This window comes from Bubalus bubalis, chromosome 10 (genome assembly GCF_019923935.1).
Source record: "Bubalus bubalis isolate 160015118507 breed Murrah chromosome 10, NDDB_SH_1, whole genome shotgun sequence".
Taxonomy (NCBI): domain Eukaryota; kingdom Metazoa; phylum Chordata; class Mammalia; order Artiodactyla; family Bovidae; genus Bubalus; species Bubalus bubalis.
The window spans coordinates 2,679,515-2,696,778 of record NC_059166.1 but is presented as its reverse complement, the minus strand read 5'-3'; the positions used below and the strand labels follow the sequence as shown (position 1 = coordinate 2,696,778).

At 56.8% G+C, this 17,264-nt stretch overlaps 1 protein-coding gene across 9 annotated transcripts in view; it reads right to left on the bottom strand.

Moving 5' to 3' along the window:
• The window catches only part of RPS6KA2 (ribosomal protein S6 kinase A2), a 331,893-nt gene that overhangs the window by 35,165 nt on the left and 279,464 nt on the right, over positions 1–17,264 (bottom strand). For all 9 annotated transcript variants that reach the window (XM_044924007.2, XM_044924008.2, XM_044924009.2 and 6 more), the window contains 3 exons: positions 16,632–16,720; positions 8,944–9,008; positions 1,332–1,434 (listed from right to left, as the gene is read on the bottom strand). In XM_044924007.2, the coding sequence (XP_044779942.1) occupies positions 1,332–1,434; positions 8,944–9,008; positions 16,632–16,720 (257 nt within the window). The remainder of the gene's footprint in view (positions 1–1,331; positions 1,435–8,943; positions 9,009–16,631; positions 16,721–17,264) is intronic.

The following is a 17,264-nucleotide window of genomic DNA, read 5'->3' as shown; positions in this document are numbered from 1 at the left end:
CTGATTCAACAGACTGCTGTCTTTACAAGAGGAGGAGGACCCCAGGGACCTCTCTCTCTCTTCTTGGATACAGAGTGAGTCCATGTGAAGACAGAGGGAAGGCGGCCGTCTGCAGCCCAGGATAGGGCTCTCATGGGAAACCAAGATAAATTTCTGTAGTTGAAGCTGCCCAGTCTGCGGTATTTTGTTAAGGCCACCTGGGCAGACAAAGACAATCACCATATTTTTACAAAGTTAATGCATGCTCAGTCGCTCAGTTCCATCAGAATCTTTGAGACCCCATGGACTGTAGCCCACCAGGCTCCTCTGTCCATGGGATTTCCCAGGCAGAATACTGGAGGGGCTTGCCACTAAGATCACAGAATGACAACTTTTAAAGGGAGCTGAGAGTTGGACTGTGAAGAAAGCTGAGCACCGAAGACTTGATGCTTTTTCACTGTGGTGTTGGAGAAGACTCTTGAGAGTCCCTTGGACTGCAAGGAGGTCCAACCAGTCCATTCTAAAGGAGATCAGTCCTGGTTGTTCATTGGAAGGACTGATGCTGAAGCTGAAACTCCAATACTTTGGCTACCTCGTGCGAAGAGTTGACTCATTGGAAAAGACCCTGATGCTGGGAAAGATTGGGGGCAGGAGGAGAAGGGGACGACAGAGGATGAGGTGGCTGGATGGCTTCACTGACTCGATGGACGTGAGTTTGAGTAGACTCCAGGAGTTGGTGATGGACAGGGAGGCCTGGTGTGCTGCGATTCATGGGGTCGCAAAGAGTCGGACACGACTGAGAGACTGAACTGAACTGAACTGACCAGTTCTGACTGAATTTGGTAGACCTTAGGAGTAATTCAAGATGCATCGTGGAAGCTAAACTCAGGAGTCCATCTTCTGTGCTGAGCTACAGGAGCTGATGCAACTTTTCAAACAGCTGTTTGGTTTTTTTGCATGAATAAGACCCACAGTTCATGCATTTACAGACTTAGCTGACAACCTCCCTCTTCCCATAAAACCGCTAATTAAATGAGACTTTCATTGCCTCGAGCTTCTTTTCTCGAATTTTCAAGGGTGAGTCCCTGGAATCGGCAACTCAGGCCCAGAGGGAGCAGGAGGAGCAGGAATGCCAGGGAGATCTGCAGGCCAGGCGCCCCCGGGGTGGCTGGGAGGCTGCTCCATGACGGAGGAGCATAGAAACTAGAACAAACAGCCCTGAGGGTGACTTCCCCTGGAGGCGCCCTTGAACATGGGGCTCTCTGAATCCGGGGTGCCTGGCCCTACCTGGCCAGGCTAGAGGACCCCCGTGGGAAAGTAGCCCAGGCCACCCCACCCCTGCCCGCACACACCTGTGGGCGTCCTCGCCGTGAACTCAGGGTCGAAGTGGAAGGTGTCCTCCGGCCTGCCCACCGCTGGCTTGAAGGGCGGCTTGATCTCCTTCCTGTACAGCTTCTGCAGGGAGGCAGGACGGAGCGGGGGCTGAGGGCCAGCAGGGGGATGCAGGGGAGGGGCCGCCCATGCCCCCTCCCCCCTCTGCCAGGGCACCGTGGCCCCGCCCCCAGCTCTGACACATGCAGGAGCACCCCGAGAAAGTTACGCTGAGGACAGTACACAGCTGTGTCGTCTACAAGCAGACGTCGAAGCCGCGGCTCCAGGGAAAAGGCTTTGGGGACATCTAAACACTCTGATTTTAGCGCGACAGTCTCGATCATTTCTATGCAGTAGAATCTGCTTCAAGTAGCATCTGACAGGTCAGTCATGTCTGCCCCCCCAGGTACCAGCAGCAAGAGCCCTGCTCCTCTGCACTGTCGCCCCTGTCCCCAGGACTGGGAGCCAGCAGCTCAGATGCTGCCGGTTGCCGGGGACACCAACCTCACCCGCGTCCCCTCACCCACACTGCAAGGTCTTTGAACCTCCCAGGGCACCTATTCCGGCTGCTCCCAGATTCGGGCCTCCAGACCTCTCTGTTCAAGCCCAGGGGCTGAGTCGGGCTTTGCGGTTGATATACACGTTTTTGTGCTCTTGAACAGGTGCTCGGAGCACCTGTTAGAGAGCCGGCCGCTTCTGGGGTCTGACTCAGTCTCACGGTGACTGCCTTGGACAGGGTTCAAGGGCACACCCTCACGTACGCTGTTCCAAGCCTGACTTCTCCCCGATTCCTTTCAAGGAGCAACACAAGGGCGTTCAAAGCCGGGCGGAACAACATGATGATGATGCTGAGGTGCGGGGGGAGGTAGGGAGACGGAAGCGGGCGGCCCCAGGGCCCGGGATGCTCATCTGAGGAGGGAAGTGGGCACCGGACCAGCACGGCCTGGTGATGCCAGGTGCGGGCCAGGGCTTCCACCCAGGCGGATTTGGGAATGGGAGGCCTGGGTTGAGTCAGCTCGCCCTGGGAACAGGCAGCAGCTGGTGTCAATTGTGGGGAGCCGTGCACCCCGCGGCAGGGTGTGGGAACCAGGAGGAGTGTGTCTGGCTGCAATCCATCAGCTCGCGTTCTACCCAGCCTGCCTCACCGGCAGGCCCCCAGGCCCTGGCTGGAACACGGGGCCCTTCCCGGGGCTCTGGGGTCACTACGCCTGGACTCACGGATGCAGTGGCCTGTCTGGATCTGCTTCCAGTCTCTCAAGGAGTCGAGAAAGCAGATTTTATCACCAATTTTACAGATGAGAAAACTGAAGCTATAATAGGTTAGGTACAACCCCCTCCGGGGTCAAGGGTGATGAAGGCACAGGCTGGGGGTGGGCCTGCGTCTCCAGACTCTTCCCGCCTCAGCGGACACCCCGCTGGAGCACACCCTGCAGATGGTGCTGTCCACACAGATGCGCTGGCTGCTGGGCTCCCTCTCGGGTTCAGTGCGGCCTTGGCCGCGTGCACACGTGGAGCTGGGGTGTGCACTCGGGAGCCCTCGGAGGAGAAGTGAGCTAATCCAGCCTCCCATTACTTGGTCGTTTCCAGCCCTGGGTGAAGAGATTTCATTAGGAACTGAGTTACCCTTTCCAGAAATGGAAAGATGCTGCTCTCTGTGCTAATGCACTGGCGGGTGTGTGTGTGTGTGTGTGTGTGTGTGTGTGTGCTTCCCTGATGCAGGCGCTGGTCAGGGGAAATCTAATATGCAGGGCGAGCTCTGCGCTCTGGTTAAAACACGCACCGTTACCAAGCCTGCCGGCCGCCCAGCCTGGCCGCCCCCCACACCGGCTGTTCTCCCTGGGGTGTCTGTGCTGGGCCAGTCACCAAATATTTGTCCTCCTGCTGCTTCCCAGAGGACGGGGAGGAGGGCAGGGAGGGAGGGGCCTCCAGCAGAGCCCGGTCTCCCACTTCCATGATGGGGGGCATTTGTTTACACAAGAGATTTCCACGAAAGAGAACCACACGCGTGGTGGCCGGGGCAGGAGGGGGTTCTGGTGGCTGAAATGGGCGAGGGGGTTAAAGGCACGGATCTCCAGTTTACAATGGATACGTCCTAAGGAGGTTCTGTACCGCGTACTGACTACGGATCAGAAGACTGGTGCATGTTTGAAAGTTGCTGAAAGAGGAGATCCTGAGAGTTCTCATCCAAAGGAAAAAGCTCACAACTACGTGTGGCGACAGATTGCAAGTTGACTCATTGTGGTGATCACATCACAATACGTACAAAGAGCAAACTGTGATGTTGTAACGCTGAAGCTAATACTGTATAATAATGTCATAATAATAACAATGTCAACCGTGTCAGTGAACACACACACGCAGAACAGGTCGTCATTTCATCTGGAGGAGAGCTCTTGCACCTGGAGGCTGAAGCCCAACCATTTCGGCTCCTCCCCTCACTCAACACCCAGGCCAAGTCTTCACCTGCCTCCGCTGGGAGCCGGGAGGTGGTCCTGGCCGGGAGGCTGACCCCTTGGGAGGAGACGCAGACCCACACTGGCAAGTCCTCACGTATAAGGAGAAGAGCTCATTGCAATCAGACGGCCCCCAGCAGTGAGCTGCTGCAACTTCGTCCGCGTGGAGAGCAGCGCGTATTTTACATGGAAACATTGGGTGATAACTCGGGGATCCAGAGGGGACACGGCCCCCAGGGGTCCCTGCTCCGGGACGGTGCTTGGCTCACACTTGCCCCTGCTCTGCCCTGGGGCAGAATCCCAACTCCAGCACCCGCCGCACAGGTCCCAGAAATGGGTCTGCAGCCTGTGCACCCTTGGGCTTCACGCGGCAGCGTGTGCAAGCGTGGCCGTGTTCCCATGCACTTTCTGAACGGCCTCTGTAAGCTTGTGCGTCAGCTGCGGAGAGCCTGACTGACCCGAGACACAGTGTGGGAGAAAGCTCCCTGAGGCTTGCTGGGGAGGCAGTAGGAAGTCCCCCCAAGACTCCTCTTCCCCCGACACTGGGACCTGCAGAGACGGAGCCTGTCAGTGAAATATGCCCCAGACCCCCCGTCTCGGGGGCTTGGTGCAGCCTTATCAGGATGAGGGCAGCAAAAAGCCTCAAAGCCACCAGGGGTATTTGGTCATCCTGCCCTTCCGAGGCCCCCTGGTGTTTGCTGCAGTTTTAAATGTCTTCCTGTCCCTGGATAAACATTTTGGAAAGTGCTTTGTTGTCGTTTAGTCGCTGAGTCGTGTTTGACTCTTTGTGACCCCAAGGACTGTAGCCTGCCCGGCTCCTCTGTCCATGGAATGCTCCAGGCAAGAACACCGGAGTGGGGAGTCACTGCTTACTCCAGGGCATCTTCCCGACCCGGGGACCAAGCCTGAGTCTCCTGCATTTGCAGGTGGATTCTTTACCACTGAGCCACTAGGGAGGCCTGGAAAGCACTAGTAAGTGTCATTCTTATACATGTCTTTTCTTTCCCTGTGTCCAGACCTTGGAGTGGGTTTGAAGATTTAGAGAAAAGTGGAACTTGCTCCTCATTCTGTGACATCCACGGCTGAACGCAGGGTCAGACGGAGAGTGGATGGGCACACAATTTTGTGGAGGCCTTTGAGCTTCCTGGTGGTTCAGAGGTTAAAGCGTCTGCCTGCACTGCGGGAGACCAGAGTTCAATCCCTGGGTCAGGAAGATCTCCTGGAGAAGGAAATGGCACCCCACTGCAGTACTCTTGCCTGGAAAATCCCATGGACGGAGGAGCCTGGTGGGCTACAGTCCACGGGGTCGCAAAGAGTCGGACACGACTGAGATTTCACTTTCACTTTCTCTTTGAGCTTCCTAATTCTGACCTGGACGCCCCTCTCTGAGCCTCTGGGACAATTCACCTCACACTGATGGGAAGACAGTGGGGTCTCAAGACCAAGTTCACCAGGCGTCACTTTCAGTCTCAGAGCTCATCCCGGGATCTTGAGATGACAGGAGCTGTAGCAACGATGGAGTGGATTCCACATCATATGTACAGACTGGGGTGCTCTGGGCAGCTGCATCTGAATTCTATTTATATCTAAAAGGTGACTAGGGAAGGACAGAGCGAGCGAAACAAAAATAGCAACTCGATAATGGAAGGGAAAACTGATTGCAGTTCGGGGTCACAGACAGAACATCTGTTTCTGCAAGCACTTTTGGCTCCAGGCATTTCAACATTAACACGCTCCAATTAGGCAAAGGGCACCGTGAGAGATGCTTCCTGAAAGAGCAGACGGGACGGGAGGGGGAACAGGAAGCAGCCCAAGGGCTCCAGCGCAATGTGGGCGGGTCTGGGGTGTCTGGTCCACGCGGCACACAGCTCTGCCTCCATGGGGGATCCCACCGGGAGCGTTAGAACCCCAGTGTCTGGGTTTACAAAACTGCTGAGCCAGAGGGTGATCAGTCCTTGAACAGACACCTGTCGGCTCCTTGGAAGGGTGGGTCCTTCTAGGATATTTAACATGGGGGCAGATCTAGAGAAATGTCCCAGAGGGCCGTGGAGGGGACCCCGGTACGGCGAGATGCTGAGTGGCAGCTGCGAGCTCCCGGTACCCAGACCCCTGGGGCCTGCCCCTGTGCATAAGCCCACGGCGCCCGGAGCCCCACTCCGCAGCTGCCGCTCCATGTGCTGCCGGGCTCCCCGGGTCCGAGGGTGCACCTCTCACGCCCCCCAGCCTCAGTCTCCCCCAGGAGTGCCTCCCACCTCACGCATGACTCTGGCGATGTGCTTCGAAGGGTTTCAGAAAGAAGCCTGACTCCAGCCCTGTCGGGCGCAGCTGCAATCACAAGGTTTCAGGTTACAGGGAGGGTCCTGGGGTGGATGCTTCATCCCGCCCCAGAGGAGCCTGGTGGGGCTGGAGGGCTCCGGCCCGACTCAAGGGCCCGAGGCCGTTTGCTCTGATTAAGCTTATCTGGGGCTTCTGCTCATTTCTGTTCTCAGCGCGGCTCCAGCCAGCAGGCAAAGTAGACGCAGCTCCTGTGTCCACGCTCCCATCCCCGTCCACAGAGGCGCATGGTCCGTCATCAACGCGTAATTTTTCATTTCTTCTGACACGGGGAGTGAGCCTGCAGGGGCAGTGCCCCTGGGCAGGTGTTAGTTGCCAGGCTCTGGGGGTGAGTTGGCGGCAAAGCAGGACAAACGGGGCAGTGACCCCTAAGGGCAGAGATCACGGACTCACTCGGTCCTGCCAGGAAACCAAAGACCCCCGGGGAGAAGACGTGTGGGACGACAGGCGTTTACTTAAAAAAAAAACCAAAAAAAAACAACCAAGAACTTCTGCTGGCAGTTTTGGGTCAGAGAAGGAAGCAGAGGTGAAATCATATCTTTCTATTTCCCAGGCTGGGTGCCGAGGTGGGCTCTGGGTAAAGTCACCGACCAGTCAAGGTGAGGCCTTGCCATTGTCATTCTGAGCGTCTGTCTGGCAGCGGGATGGCCTCTCGGTTTTAACAGTTTTTGCAGAGGGGCCACCACTGCAGTTTCCAGTTACCGAGGCTGCTGGAAGCAGAGCACGGACCACCGGACAGACCTGTCCTGCCGCCCACTGGGACCTGTGCATGTCTTCCTGGAGGCGGGGCCGGTCCCTGGCCTGGGGGTGTGGCTGGGCCCGAGGCTGGCCAGCACACGGCGGCCCCTGCCGGGCTGACCCAGTGCCGCGGGGGCTGGAGAGGACCGCGGCTCTTCGTCCTGGGAGGACCTGGGAGGCTGGACTGAGGCTGCCGGCTCCTCGTCCCGGGGAGGATCTGGGAGGCTGGACTGAGGCTGCCGGCTCCTCGTCCTGGGAGGACCTGGGAGGCTGGACTGAGGCTGCCGGCTCCTCGTCCCGGGGAGGATCTGGGAGGCTGGACTGAGGCCGTGGCCCCCGGAGGTGGGAGGTCTTCGCCGGGACTCCCTCCCTCTTCCTCCGCCCCCGCCCCGCTCGTCAGCCCCCCTCTGCAGCATCACCGCCCCCTCCCCGACGGGGCGCCCTGCCACAGCCGCCTCTGGCTGGACGATGGACGGCGGTCCCCCTGGGGCTCGGAGCGGCTGGAGGGCGGCGGTGTCTTCCCATAACTGTATGCTGGGCACCTGCTCACCTGGACACGGGGGAGCACCCAGTGGTCATGAAACACGGCCGCCTGCACCAAGCGGGGTCTCAGAGCGGGGGGCTCAGGGAGGCCTCTCTGCTGCTCTGGCTCCTGCTGGTCACACCCCCATCCACCCCCCAAGACATGAGATGATGGCAGGGAAGCTTGTCTGAATGCATTGGAGGGCCTTTCTCAAAAACCAAAGCAAACCCAAGTGAAACGAAACACCAAAAGCAGCAGCAGAAGCCTGCCAACCTAACTGCAGCCCAGTTTGCTTTGACAGAACACAGAAGTGCCACCTTCTTGGCACAGGAGTCTGGGGACTCTGCTCCGAGCGCAGGGCCACGGCCAGCCGGGCACCTTGGCCTTGCCCAGGGCTCGCGCAGACTTGTGCTCTTGGGGATGCATGGAGCCCAGCCTGCAACATCCCCGGCCATCGTGCTGCGAAAATGCCACGTACCCCGAGACGCTGACTTGGCCCCCTTCCCAGGGCAAGCCCCTTCCTCGCCCTGGCAGGAGGTGAGCCTGTCTGCCCGCAGCCCTGGCCAGGCTCGCGTGGGGTGGCCGCTGGTCACCTCCCAGCACAGTCCCTACCCCGGCAGGGAGGCCCGGGTTCCCCAGGCACCTCATTGCCAAGGAGTCAAGGCTCCTCTCTGCTTCCACCTCGGAAATCAGGTCTAACTGTGCTGTGTCTCACCAGAGTCCCAGCTCCAGGTCTGGAATCCCCAGTCCCCCTGGCCGAGTGTTCTTGGGCTCTCGCGGGGCGGAGGGGAGCTATAGGGGCCTCCTCTTGCTCTGTCCAGTTCCCGCAGGAGTCCCGAGTCAGTCTGACCAACCCCTGCCCTCAACATCTCATCACTTTGGACACTGACCCGGCTCGATCACGACGCCCGCCCCAGCGTGAGTCCTGGCGGGTGGGTTTAGCCGGAACCCCCACCTGGTGATTCCCCTTAATCACCTGCCTGCTGACCCCCAGTCCGTGCCCTTCCTCCCTCCTGAAGGCAGGACCCCACCCCCGAAGTGGTCCCACACTATTGTGACGGCCCCCCGAACAAGTCCTCCTTACATCTTTAACAAGCATCACAGACACCTGTCTTCCCCGGTCGGGGGAACGGTTTTCTGTAACAGCTTCTACAGCAGTGAGAGCTGACTGCGGGCGGGACCCCGACTCCAGGCAGGAAGCTGCCCCCAGTCTGGGCCAATAGGCCCCAAGACCCAACGCTCTGGGCAGCCGGGAGTGGCCCAGGGTGGCCTCGGCTCGGTCCTCAGGGAGGTGGGAGGGCTACAGGGCCACGGGGGCCCAGGGTCTCCAACCGGCAAAGGGCTGGTCAGATTCCAGGCCTAGAGCCGCAGGGGAGGGCTGCCGGGTCCCTGGCCTGTGCCTGGGAAACGCCCCGAGGGAGCACGCTCCTTCAGGGGACAGGTCTATGCTGACCGCTGGCCTGTACCCAGCAGCTGCCACGCCCCCTGCCCCAGCCCCATCTCCCTGTGGTTTCCGTGCAGAAGGGACCTGGGCCAGCAACTTACGTTCCAGTCGATGGTGACGAAGAAAGGGTGGCGCTTGATCTCCTCCACGCCGTCCAGCCCGGCACCTGGGGGGCCAGAGAGCAGAGAGCGTCAGAGCAGAGACGTGACTGCATGCCCTCTGATGTCACAGCAGAGCCGTGACTGCACGCCCTCTGATGCAGCAGTGAGGTGAGCGCTGGGGGCACGTGCAGGGTGGTCCTGACGACCTCCAGGGAGAAGCAGCCCCAGCTGCCCCCTCTCCTGCCAGCCCCCGCCTTGCCCACCTCACAGCATGCAGAGGCCACCACGCCACCCTGTGGGGCTGTGACCAGCTGAGAGGGGGTGGGGGAGGGGCAGACTGGACGCCCTGAGCGGTGGCTGTGAGCTGCCCTGGCAGCTGGGCGAGGACGTGGAGGCCCGGCCCAGCCTCCATCAGAACCAGCAGCGGGCCGGATCTTCCTGAAGGATGAGAGGACACGGTGTCCTGCAGGATGGCAGCCTGGAGACAGGCCAGCAGGGAGCTGTGTCCACCCCACGAGCACTGCACACTGAATACGACAGAGCTGCCTGTTGCTTGTTGCTGCTTCACCTCTGCCCGCTTTGCTGCTGACGTTATATCCCGAGGCCCGAGGGAGGGGGTGCATGGAGGACTTCAGGGCAGCGGGACCGTCTGACCCCTGGCAGCGGACGCACGTTGTCACGGATCCCACACCTCCCAGAGTGAACCCTGCCGGGACCTCCATGTCTCAGGGAGTGAATACGTGCTGATCATCAAGACTAATGAAGGCGGGATTCGCCACGGATGCGGGAAGGGGTGGCGGGCCGCCTCCAGTGGGCCAGTCCAGCTCCTGCTGCACATCGAGGGGAAAAAGGCTTTCCAGCTCGAAGGAACAGGCCGTGCGGGAGGCACCCCAAGCTCCAGAGGCCCAGCCCTGCCCCCATGCAGAACCTCGTCCGGGTCCAGCCCCACTCAGCCGGCCCCCAACCCAACCTGAGGTCTCGTCCTCGGGAGGGAGGCAGGAAGATGTGGAGGACAGATGGCACGTGGCCACCTCAAGCCGCTGTGGTCCCTGTGGAGCCCCCGGCCCAGCCTCACCATCCAGCCTGAGGAGCTGGGGGACTCTCCCCTGGGACGCTGCTCATGGAATCAGGTCATCTCTAGGTGGGTGAGGGTCCAGCCGGCTCCCACCTCGGCCGGGAAGCCTGGCCAGGCCAGCACGGTGGGAAAGAGCCCCTGCCCGTCACCACACTAGCCTCCAGGACCTGCGGATCAGCCCTTTGATGTGCAGATGATCATAGACAGGAGGGAGGGGTCAGACCTTGAATGCTCCCCTCCAGGGACCCCGGGAGGCAGACACATCAGAGGGCTTTCCCACTAAGTGAGACACTGCACCCCTGGACCACCAGGGAAGTCCCTCATCTAATCTTTTAGAGCATCCTGTGCAATAAATCAGTAACAGTCACAGGAGCACCTTCCTGAGGTCTGGGATCTGTTCTCTAAATTACCAAAGCTGGTGGCGGGGGAGGTCCAGGGAACTCTGGCTTTACACCTGGTCAGCAGGAAGCACAGTGACGACCTGGGACCTCAGCTGGTGTCTGAGGCGGGGGGTCTGATGGGAGTGACCATGACCCTCTGGGGTTCAGGATGCACGTCGGGCGGTCAGAACTGCGCTGAATCCTAGGACCCAGTGGGTGTCCGCGGAGACAGGGAGAGTCCGTCCATGTGGAAACGCCGAGCGTCTAGTGTCAGGAGCGTTGTCAGTAGTGGAGAGAAACAGCATTGTTTGAGGACCCTCTGCAAGTCCGTGCCGATCTCCAGAGAAACCCCTGACCTGTGTCTGGAGAGCTGGCCCAGCCTGGGCATCCCCAGCACCTGGCAGTCCTCCCAGGTGCCCAGGCAGCTGCAGGAATGTGTCGACAATGAACGTTCTGGCTTTGTGCCCACCTGCACGCAGGCCTCCTTTGCTGAAGCCCAGGATTCAGGATTGAAAAAGACTTTGGCCACCATGAGTAAAGCAAAATGAAAAATCACCTCTGATCTGTACTCTTTCAGCTTTTTGGGGGGGCTTCCCTGGTGGCTCAGATGGTAAAGAATCCTCCTGCAATGCAAGAGACCCAGATTCGATCCCTGGGTCGGGAAGATCCCCTGAAGGAGGAAATGGCAACCCACTCCAGGATTCCTGCCTGGAGAATCCCCATGGACAGGGGAGCCTGGCGGGCTACAATCTACAGCCTTTGCGGGGTTGCAAAGAGCTGGACAAAACTGAGTGATAAATGCTTTCACTGGTCTTTTTTGCATGTTTTACCCATTGCATTTCATGCTCATTCATTATCTGCAAGTACACGCCGCCGGAACCCAAACAGAACAAGACAGACAGGAAATACAGGTGTTGGTATAACTACAAGTCTCTGTTGCACCAGCTGGGTTTCCTTGGGCACATTTTTATCTGCACCTTCTTCTTCCACTGCAGTGAGATTCTGCACCATGTTTGTGCTTCTAGGCCTCAGTAAACACTCGACGGTGAACTGACACTTTGGTTATGACTCAAAAATTACAAGTATCCAAAGCAGGGAAATGTAAATCAGAGAGTTTCTGCACGCAGCTCTCTGAAGCCTGTGTCAACCTTCCTCGGGGAAGTGGGGTGATTATTTTGGATTCCAGTTCTATTTATCCTCTCCTGAAACACGTTAACATAGTCTACTGCACTTGACAACTCTTTTTGTTTAAACACGCAGTGAGCAGAGATCCATCCTGGGAGAGTCCGGGGGAGTCTGTGCTCGTCGCTGAATCTCGGCTGACTTGCATGGAGTCGTCACCAAACGCACTCAAGTCTCACTCTGTCCCCAGAGGCAAGAAGAAGACACAAAGGCAGGTGCGCATGGATGGAAACATTAAGAAGAGAAGAGCAATCTCTAGGCAGTTTAGCGAGTCTTCACTAAGATCCCTGATGCCAGCCAAATATGCAGATTCAAGAATTCACGCTTATTCTCTGCAGCACGAGTAAGTACCACATTTAATTACTTCTGTTGTGATCACTCGAGGGCCGTCTTCCCGAACGTGGCTCTTTGGACCACGTCTGGATTTCTCCGTGCTGGTCCAGTGGTGATATTACATCCGTGGGAACCGACCTCCATTGGGTGCGGCTGTAGACGCAGCGCTGGGCCTGTGGCTGGGACCTGACCCTTTCTGAACCTGGTCACCTGGAGCCTTCCCCTGCACGTTTTTTAACAAGGCGACCCTGTTCATTTCCTCCTGGACTTAATCATCAACAAGCTCCCACATTCTCAGTAAATCATCCCTCAAAAGTTCTGAGGATCTGCCAAAAATGTTTTCCTTCAATCTTCCTGGCCATAGAAAGTTCGGGGAATGTTTACCCTGGGCCCTTCGTGACTGCTCAACCATTTATTTGGTGCTGGCTTTGTTGTCTGACAGTCACAGAGTCGCTCTCTAGTTCTTTCGGGCATGTTCACAATCCGCTCACGTCCGGCTATTTTCCTCACGTACTTTGCGTTCCATCAAACCCGCACACTCCTGAAGGCCAGTCTGCAACCGCCCAGGATTTGAACTCTAGGTCTCCTTTTTACGTCTTCATCACCCACAGATCATCTACACGTCACTGTTATGGCTTTGAAGTATCTTCGGTCAGCTTGATACTTCATTTGATGCTTAGAATCTTTGCTCAGCCCTGGCTGTATCTCCCAGGGCCCTGTCGACTGAGGGCGGGGCCCCCGAAGATCCTCAGGGCTGGTGTGGAACTGTCAGCTCCCCTCGAGGGGCAGGGTGTTCATCATGACCAAGCCATCAAGGGCCAGCCCCGCACGCGAGGTCTCGGTGGTGCCAGCAGGGCTGGAGGAGATGACAGGAGAGCGGGGTGGCCAGTGTATGAAGCCAGATCAGAAGAGCACAGCCCCTGGAGATGGACTCTGGAAAGGAGACGGAAACCGGAAGAGCAGAACCCTCGCGAGCAGATGGCCCTGCCCCTGTGTTCCCCGGGCAGTCGGTGGTAGCTTACTGGCCATGCTGTTTTATGCTCAGCGGCACGTCTGACTCCAGATCCTGCTGCCTGGTCTTCCAGGAGCCCGGGAGGGTCCTTCTCTAATTCACGACCAGAATGATCGGCAGAAAAACCAGACCCCCTTGCTGCGTCCTCAGAGAGTCCCACTCTGGGGACTGCTCAGCCTGCATGGCCTTCCCGGGCCTCCCCTAGGCCACCTGAGGTCACACGTGTTCTCACGTGCTACAGGATCCTCCATGGCTCTGTGTGCAGTGTTTCTCTGGCCCAGAACCCATGCCCCCCACTGCCCCCCCAGGCTAATACACACACAAGGCTTGGAGATGCACCCCAGGTCCTCAGGCAGCCCTGCTGGGGGGCCCTCCTGACTGCAGCAGCCGGTATATTTTGCGCTTGCTTCCATCACTGAACAAACCACAGTGCGTAATACGCAAGGTGAAGCCCAAATGACCCAGTCTTCCAGCTGCTGGGTCCACTCGCATCGTGGTTGAAATAGACACAAATTTGACTCCATTTTGGAGAAATATAAAAGTAAAATCTCTCCCACTTATGGCACAGAAAACAACCCTTTTCCTGCTGTCCCACCCACTGGCTACCGAGCCTCTGCCAGGCCTGGCTGGGGGCCTGCCTGCCCCCTCCATCTGCCTGTCCCCCCAGCCCCACCTCGCCCCTGCCCCTTGCCTCTCAGGTACTGCATCCCACCAGGGGAGGGGGCTCCCTCTGCTGGCTCCTCAGCCTTCTCAGGTCTGCAGGGAAAAGGCAGGGGTGAAATCCACCTGAGATTTCTGGCCTCTTCACCCACATGACCGGGCTTCCCGGGCAGCATCACTGACCTGTGTGCCCAGCACCTGCCACAGGTGTGCGGGGCCCCTCACCGAACAGTGCGTGCCCGCGGCCAGCAGTGGCCGGAGGACCTAGACTCGGACTCTCTGGGTGAGGATGTCGTGCCTTCAGGGGACGACGGGGTGGAAACACCATCTCCAGGCTCGGCAGCCACCTCCAGCAGGCGATCTGGGGCAAGGGCCTCGGTCTCGTCACCTGCCAGGTGTGTGACACCAACCAGGTGAACCTCCGCCGATTCTTCCACTGCGGATGCTATGGACTCACTCTCGGAGGTACTGAGCTGTGTTCCTCCAAATTCATGTGGCCAAGTCCTAACCCCAGAACTTCATGGGAAACCTTATTTGGAAATGTGATGAGTTGGGATGAGTTCACCCTGGGGCAAGCTGGCCCCTGATCCCATATGGCCAGGGTCCTGATCAGTTCAGTTCAGTCGCTCAGTCGTGTCCAACTTTTTGTGACCCCATGGACTGCAGCACACCAGGCCTCCCTGTCCATCGCCAACTCCCGGAGCTTGCTCAAACTCATGTCCATCGAGTCGGTGATGCCATCCAGCCCTCTCATCCTCTGTTGTCCCCTTCTCCTCCTGCCTTCAATCTTTCCCAGCATCAGGGTCTTTTCCAATGAGTCAGTTCTTTGCATCAGGTGGCCAAAATATTGGAGTTTCAGCTTTAGCATCAGTCCTTCCAATGACTATTCAGGACTGATTTCCTTTAGGATGGACTGGTTGGATCTCCTTGCAGTTCAAGGGACTCTCAAGAGTCTTCTTCAACACCACAGTTCAAAAGCATCAATTCTTCAGCACTCAGCTTTCTTTATAGTCCAACTCTCACATCCATACATGACCACAGGAAAAACCATAGCTTTGACTAGACGGACCTTTGTTGGCGAAGTAATATCTCTGCTTTTTAATATGCTGTCTAGTCTCTGGGGTCGCACAGAGTCGGACACGACTGAAGCGATTTAGCAGCAGCAGCAGCAGGTTGGTCATAGATGAAGAGCAGAAGTTTGGGCAGAGGGGACCCCTCTACAGTTCAAGGATCAATGGACAGAGATCTGGGCTGACTTGAAGGTGATGCGGTCAAACCACAGATTGACGAGAGGACCCAGGGCTTAGGTGAGATCTTCTGATGTTGACAAACTCACCAAACGGCCAGGGGACTTTGGGGGGTGGGTCAAGAATAAGGCTCAAGGCACTCAAAAGGGGGAAGAAGTCCCAGCCTTCTAATTGAGCTGCCTGTGTAGAGCAAAATTAATCTACACAACATAATTTTCGCTTTATAGGCCAAAGATTTAAGGCAATTAATTTAGCAGCCGACCTGGGTCAAGTTGGGTGAGTAATAATTCTGACTACGATTTCCTCTTTATGTGAGTCTGCACATCCTATGACATTAATATGAAGTGGTCTCGCAGGATGGTCCATAACTCCTGGACCTTTACAATAATTCACTTTAGAGATTATCAGGAGGGCATTCTCTGGCCATGGATGGGCTGTCTTCCAAGCTGCTACAGGCTTCACTAGGCTAGTATAATTTGATGATTATCCACCTAAATGAGATCAATCCATCTTTCTCTCTCAGCAGGTATGCAAACTAAGTAACAGAACAATATTCTGGGTTAGAGAACTATGATTTTTGTGATGTTAAAGTCTAAGACAAAAGTCAATTTAGAAAATTCTTTCCTTTTTCCAAAACAAAGGAAGAACAAATACATTTCCCCTCCCTTTAGTTTGGTCACAGTCACCCACCAATGCCATGAATTCTCCCCATCAAATACCATGATATTTGAAAGGAAAGAGGGACTCCCAAAACAAAATTCTTCAATCGCTGCAAGAGCTGAGACTGAACTGTTTGTTCTGTGTGCTTCAGTGGATAAATGAGCTAATGTCTTCATTTCTAGTTCCTGACTCCAGTTTCTGCCTCTGGGGAGGTTAGGCAGGTGAGACCATACCTGGGCACTGCCCAAGGGCAGAGCAGTGGGGAGTGGAGTGGTGTGCCTCTACCTAGGAGGCAAGTGCTTTGCACACATGCTCACATATGCATCCCTAACAGAACAGGTGTTCGGAGTTTTATGGCACTGACAAATGACAAGGCAGAGACTGGGTGGATTCTCATAACAAAACCTCAGCACTGAAATCAAAGTTTCGATCATCAGCAGATCTACTGGTGGGAGGCTGTGTGATGACTTCTCAGGGTGACAGACCAGAGCGGTCCCTCTTCTCCACAGCTGGTTCTCTCTTGTTCTGCTTCTGGCGTGGACTCAGGACCCAGCCGGGCGCTTCATTCTTCTTTGTCTGGTGCTGCCGGCCCTTCTAGAGACAGCCCAACAGTCCCTCGCCCACTCTGCCTTTTTGCAGTGATCTCAGGAGACAGTTTAATAAGACCTGTTAAAATGCACTGCACAGGACGATGGTTTCTTCTGCTAGTAACTGAGCCTTGGACAACTCTATCTGTCCAAGCGGCAGAGAAAGAAAGATGCCCTCCCCACCCCCCAGACCTGTGCACTCCGATTATCTCTGCTTTCACACGTTCCTTTGTCCAACACACTGCGTGCTTCCTATGTGTCAGGTGCCATGCTGGCTCTGGAGGTCTTCCTCACAACCCTGTGAAGAAGCTCTGCTATGACCCTCGCTTCACAGGTCGGGAACCCAGGCGCAGAGAGGGGCAGCCCTCTGCCGAAGGTTGCACAGCAAGGAAGTGCCAGGTGGGACGGGGTCCTGGTATTTCAGCCCCCCACCTGTTCTGCCATGCAGGGCTCCTCCTGAGCTCCGCTCCCCCCGGTTCACACCTGCACGTCTTCCACGTTCCAATCACCCCCCGGGCAGCCCCGGGTGGCTCAGGGGTCAGGGGGGCTTACCCAGCCGGTTGCAGGGGTTCCGTTTGAAGAGCGCTCTCAGCAGACTCTGGGCTTCCACGCTGAGGAACTGCGGCATGCCTAGCTTGGCTCTGAAAAGCACAGTCATATTTTAGGGGAAGAAGGACGAGCCCAAGGGGGGCCAGAGTTTGCTCCAGTGCTCTGGGTTTCTGCAGTCAGCATCCACAGAGAAATCCAATCAAACCAACGTGACCAAAGTGGCTATTCACAGCAGCTGTTTAATAATTCATTAAAAACAATAAAGCCCCTAAAAATAAACAGCAATGCTCCCATGAACATAAGTAACATTTTAAATGGAAATTAACTATGTTTTCTGAGACAACGCCGTCAAAGGCTTTGGAGAGACGAGTGGCGTTGCTGACATTTTGGGAATCTCTCTTGGTTTGATGAGGCAGCTGGATTCTCCCATGAGCCTCCAGTTTAGTCTGTGGCCACATCTGGGAAAGGAGGGCCTCGAAGGCCCCTGGGGTCCTGGACACCCCCTACCTTCAGGAGCCACGTGACCACAGTCTGGTGCTGCCCCTTCAGAAATGCTGTCACTCCCAAGTGACAGGCTGCAAGTTCACACCTGGGATTTGCTGGGAGGAAATTATTCTAGCTCCAGAAAAAGGTCTT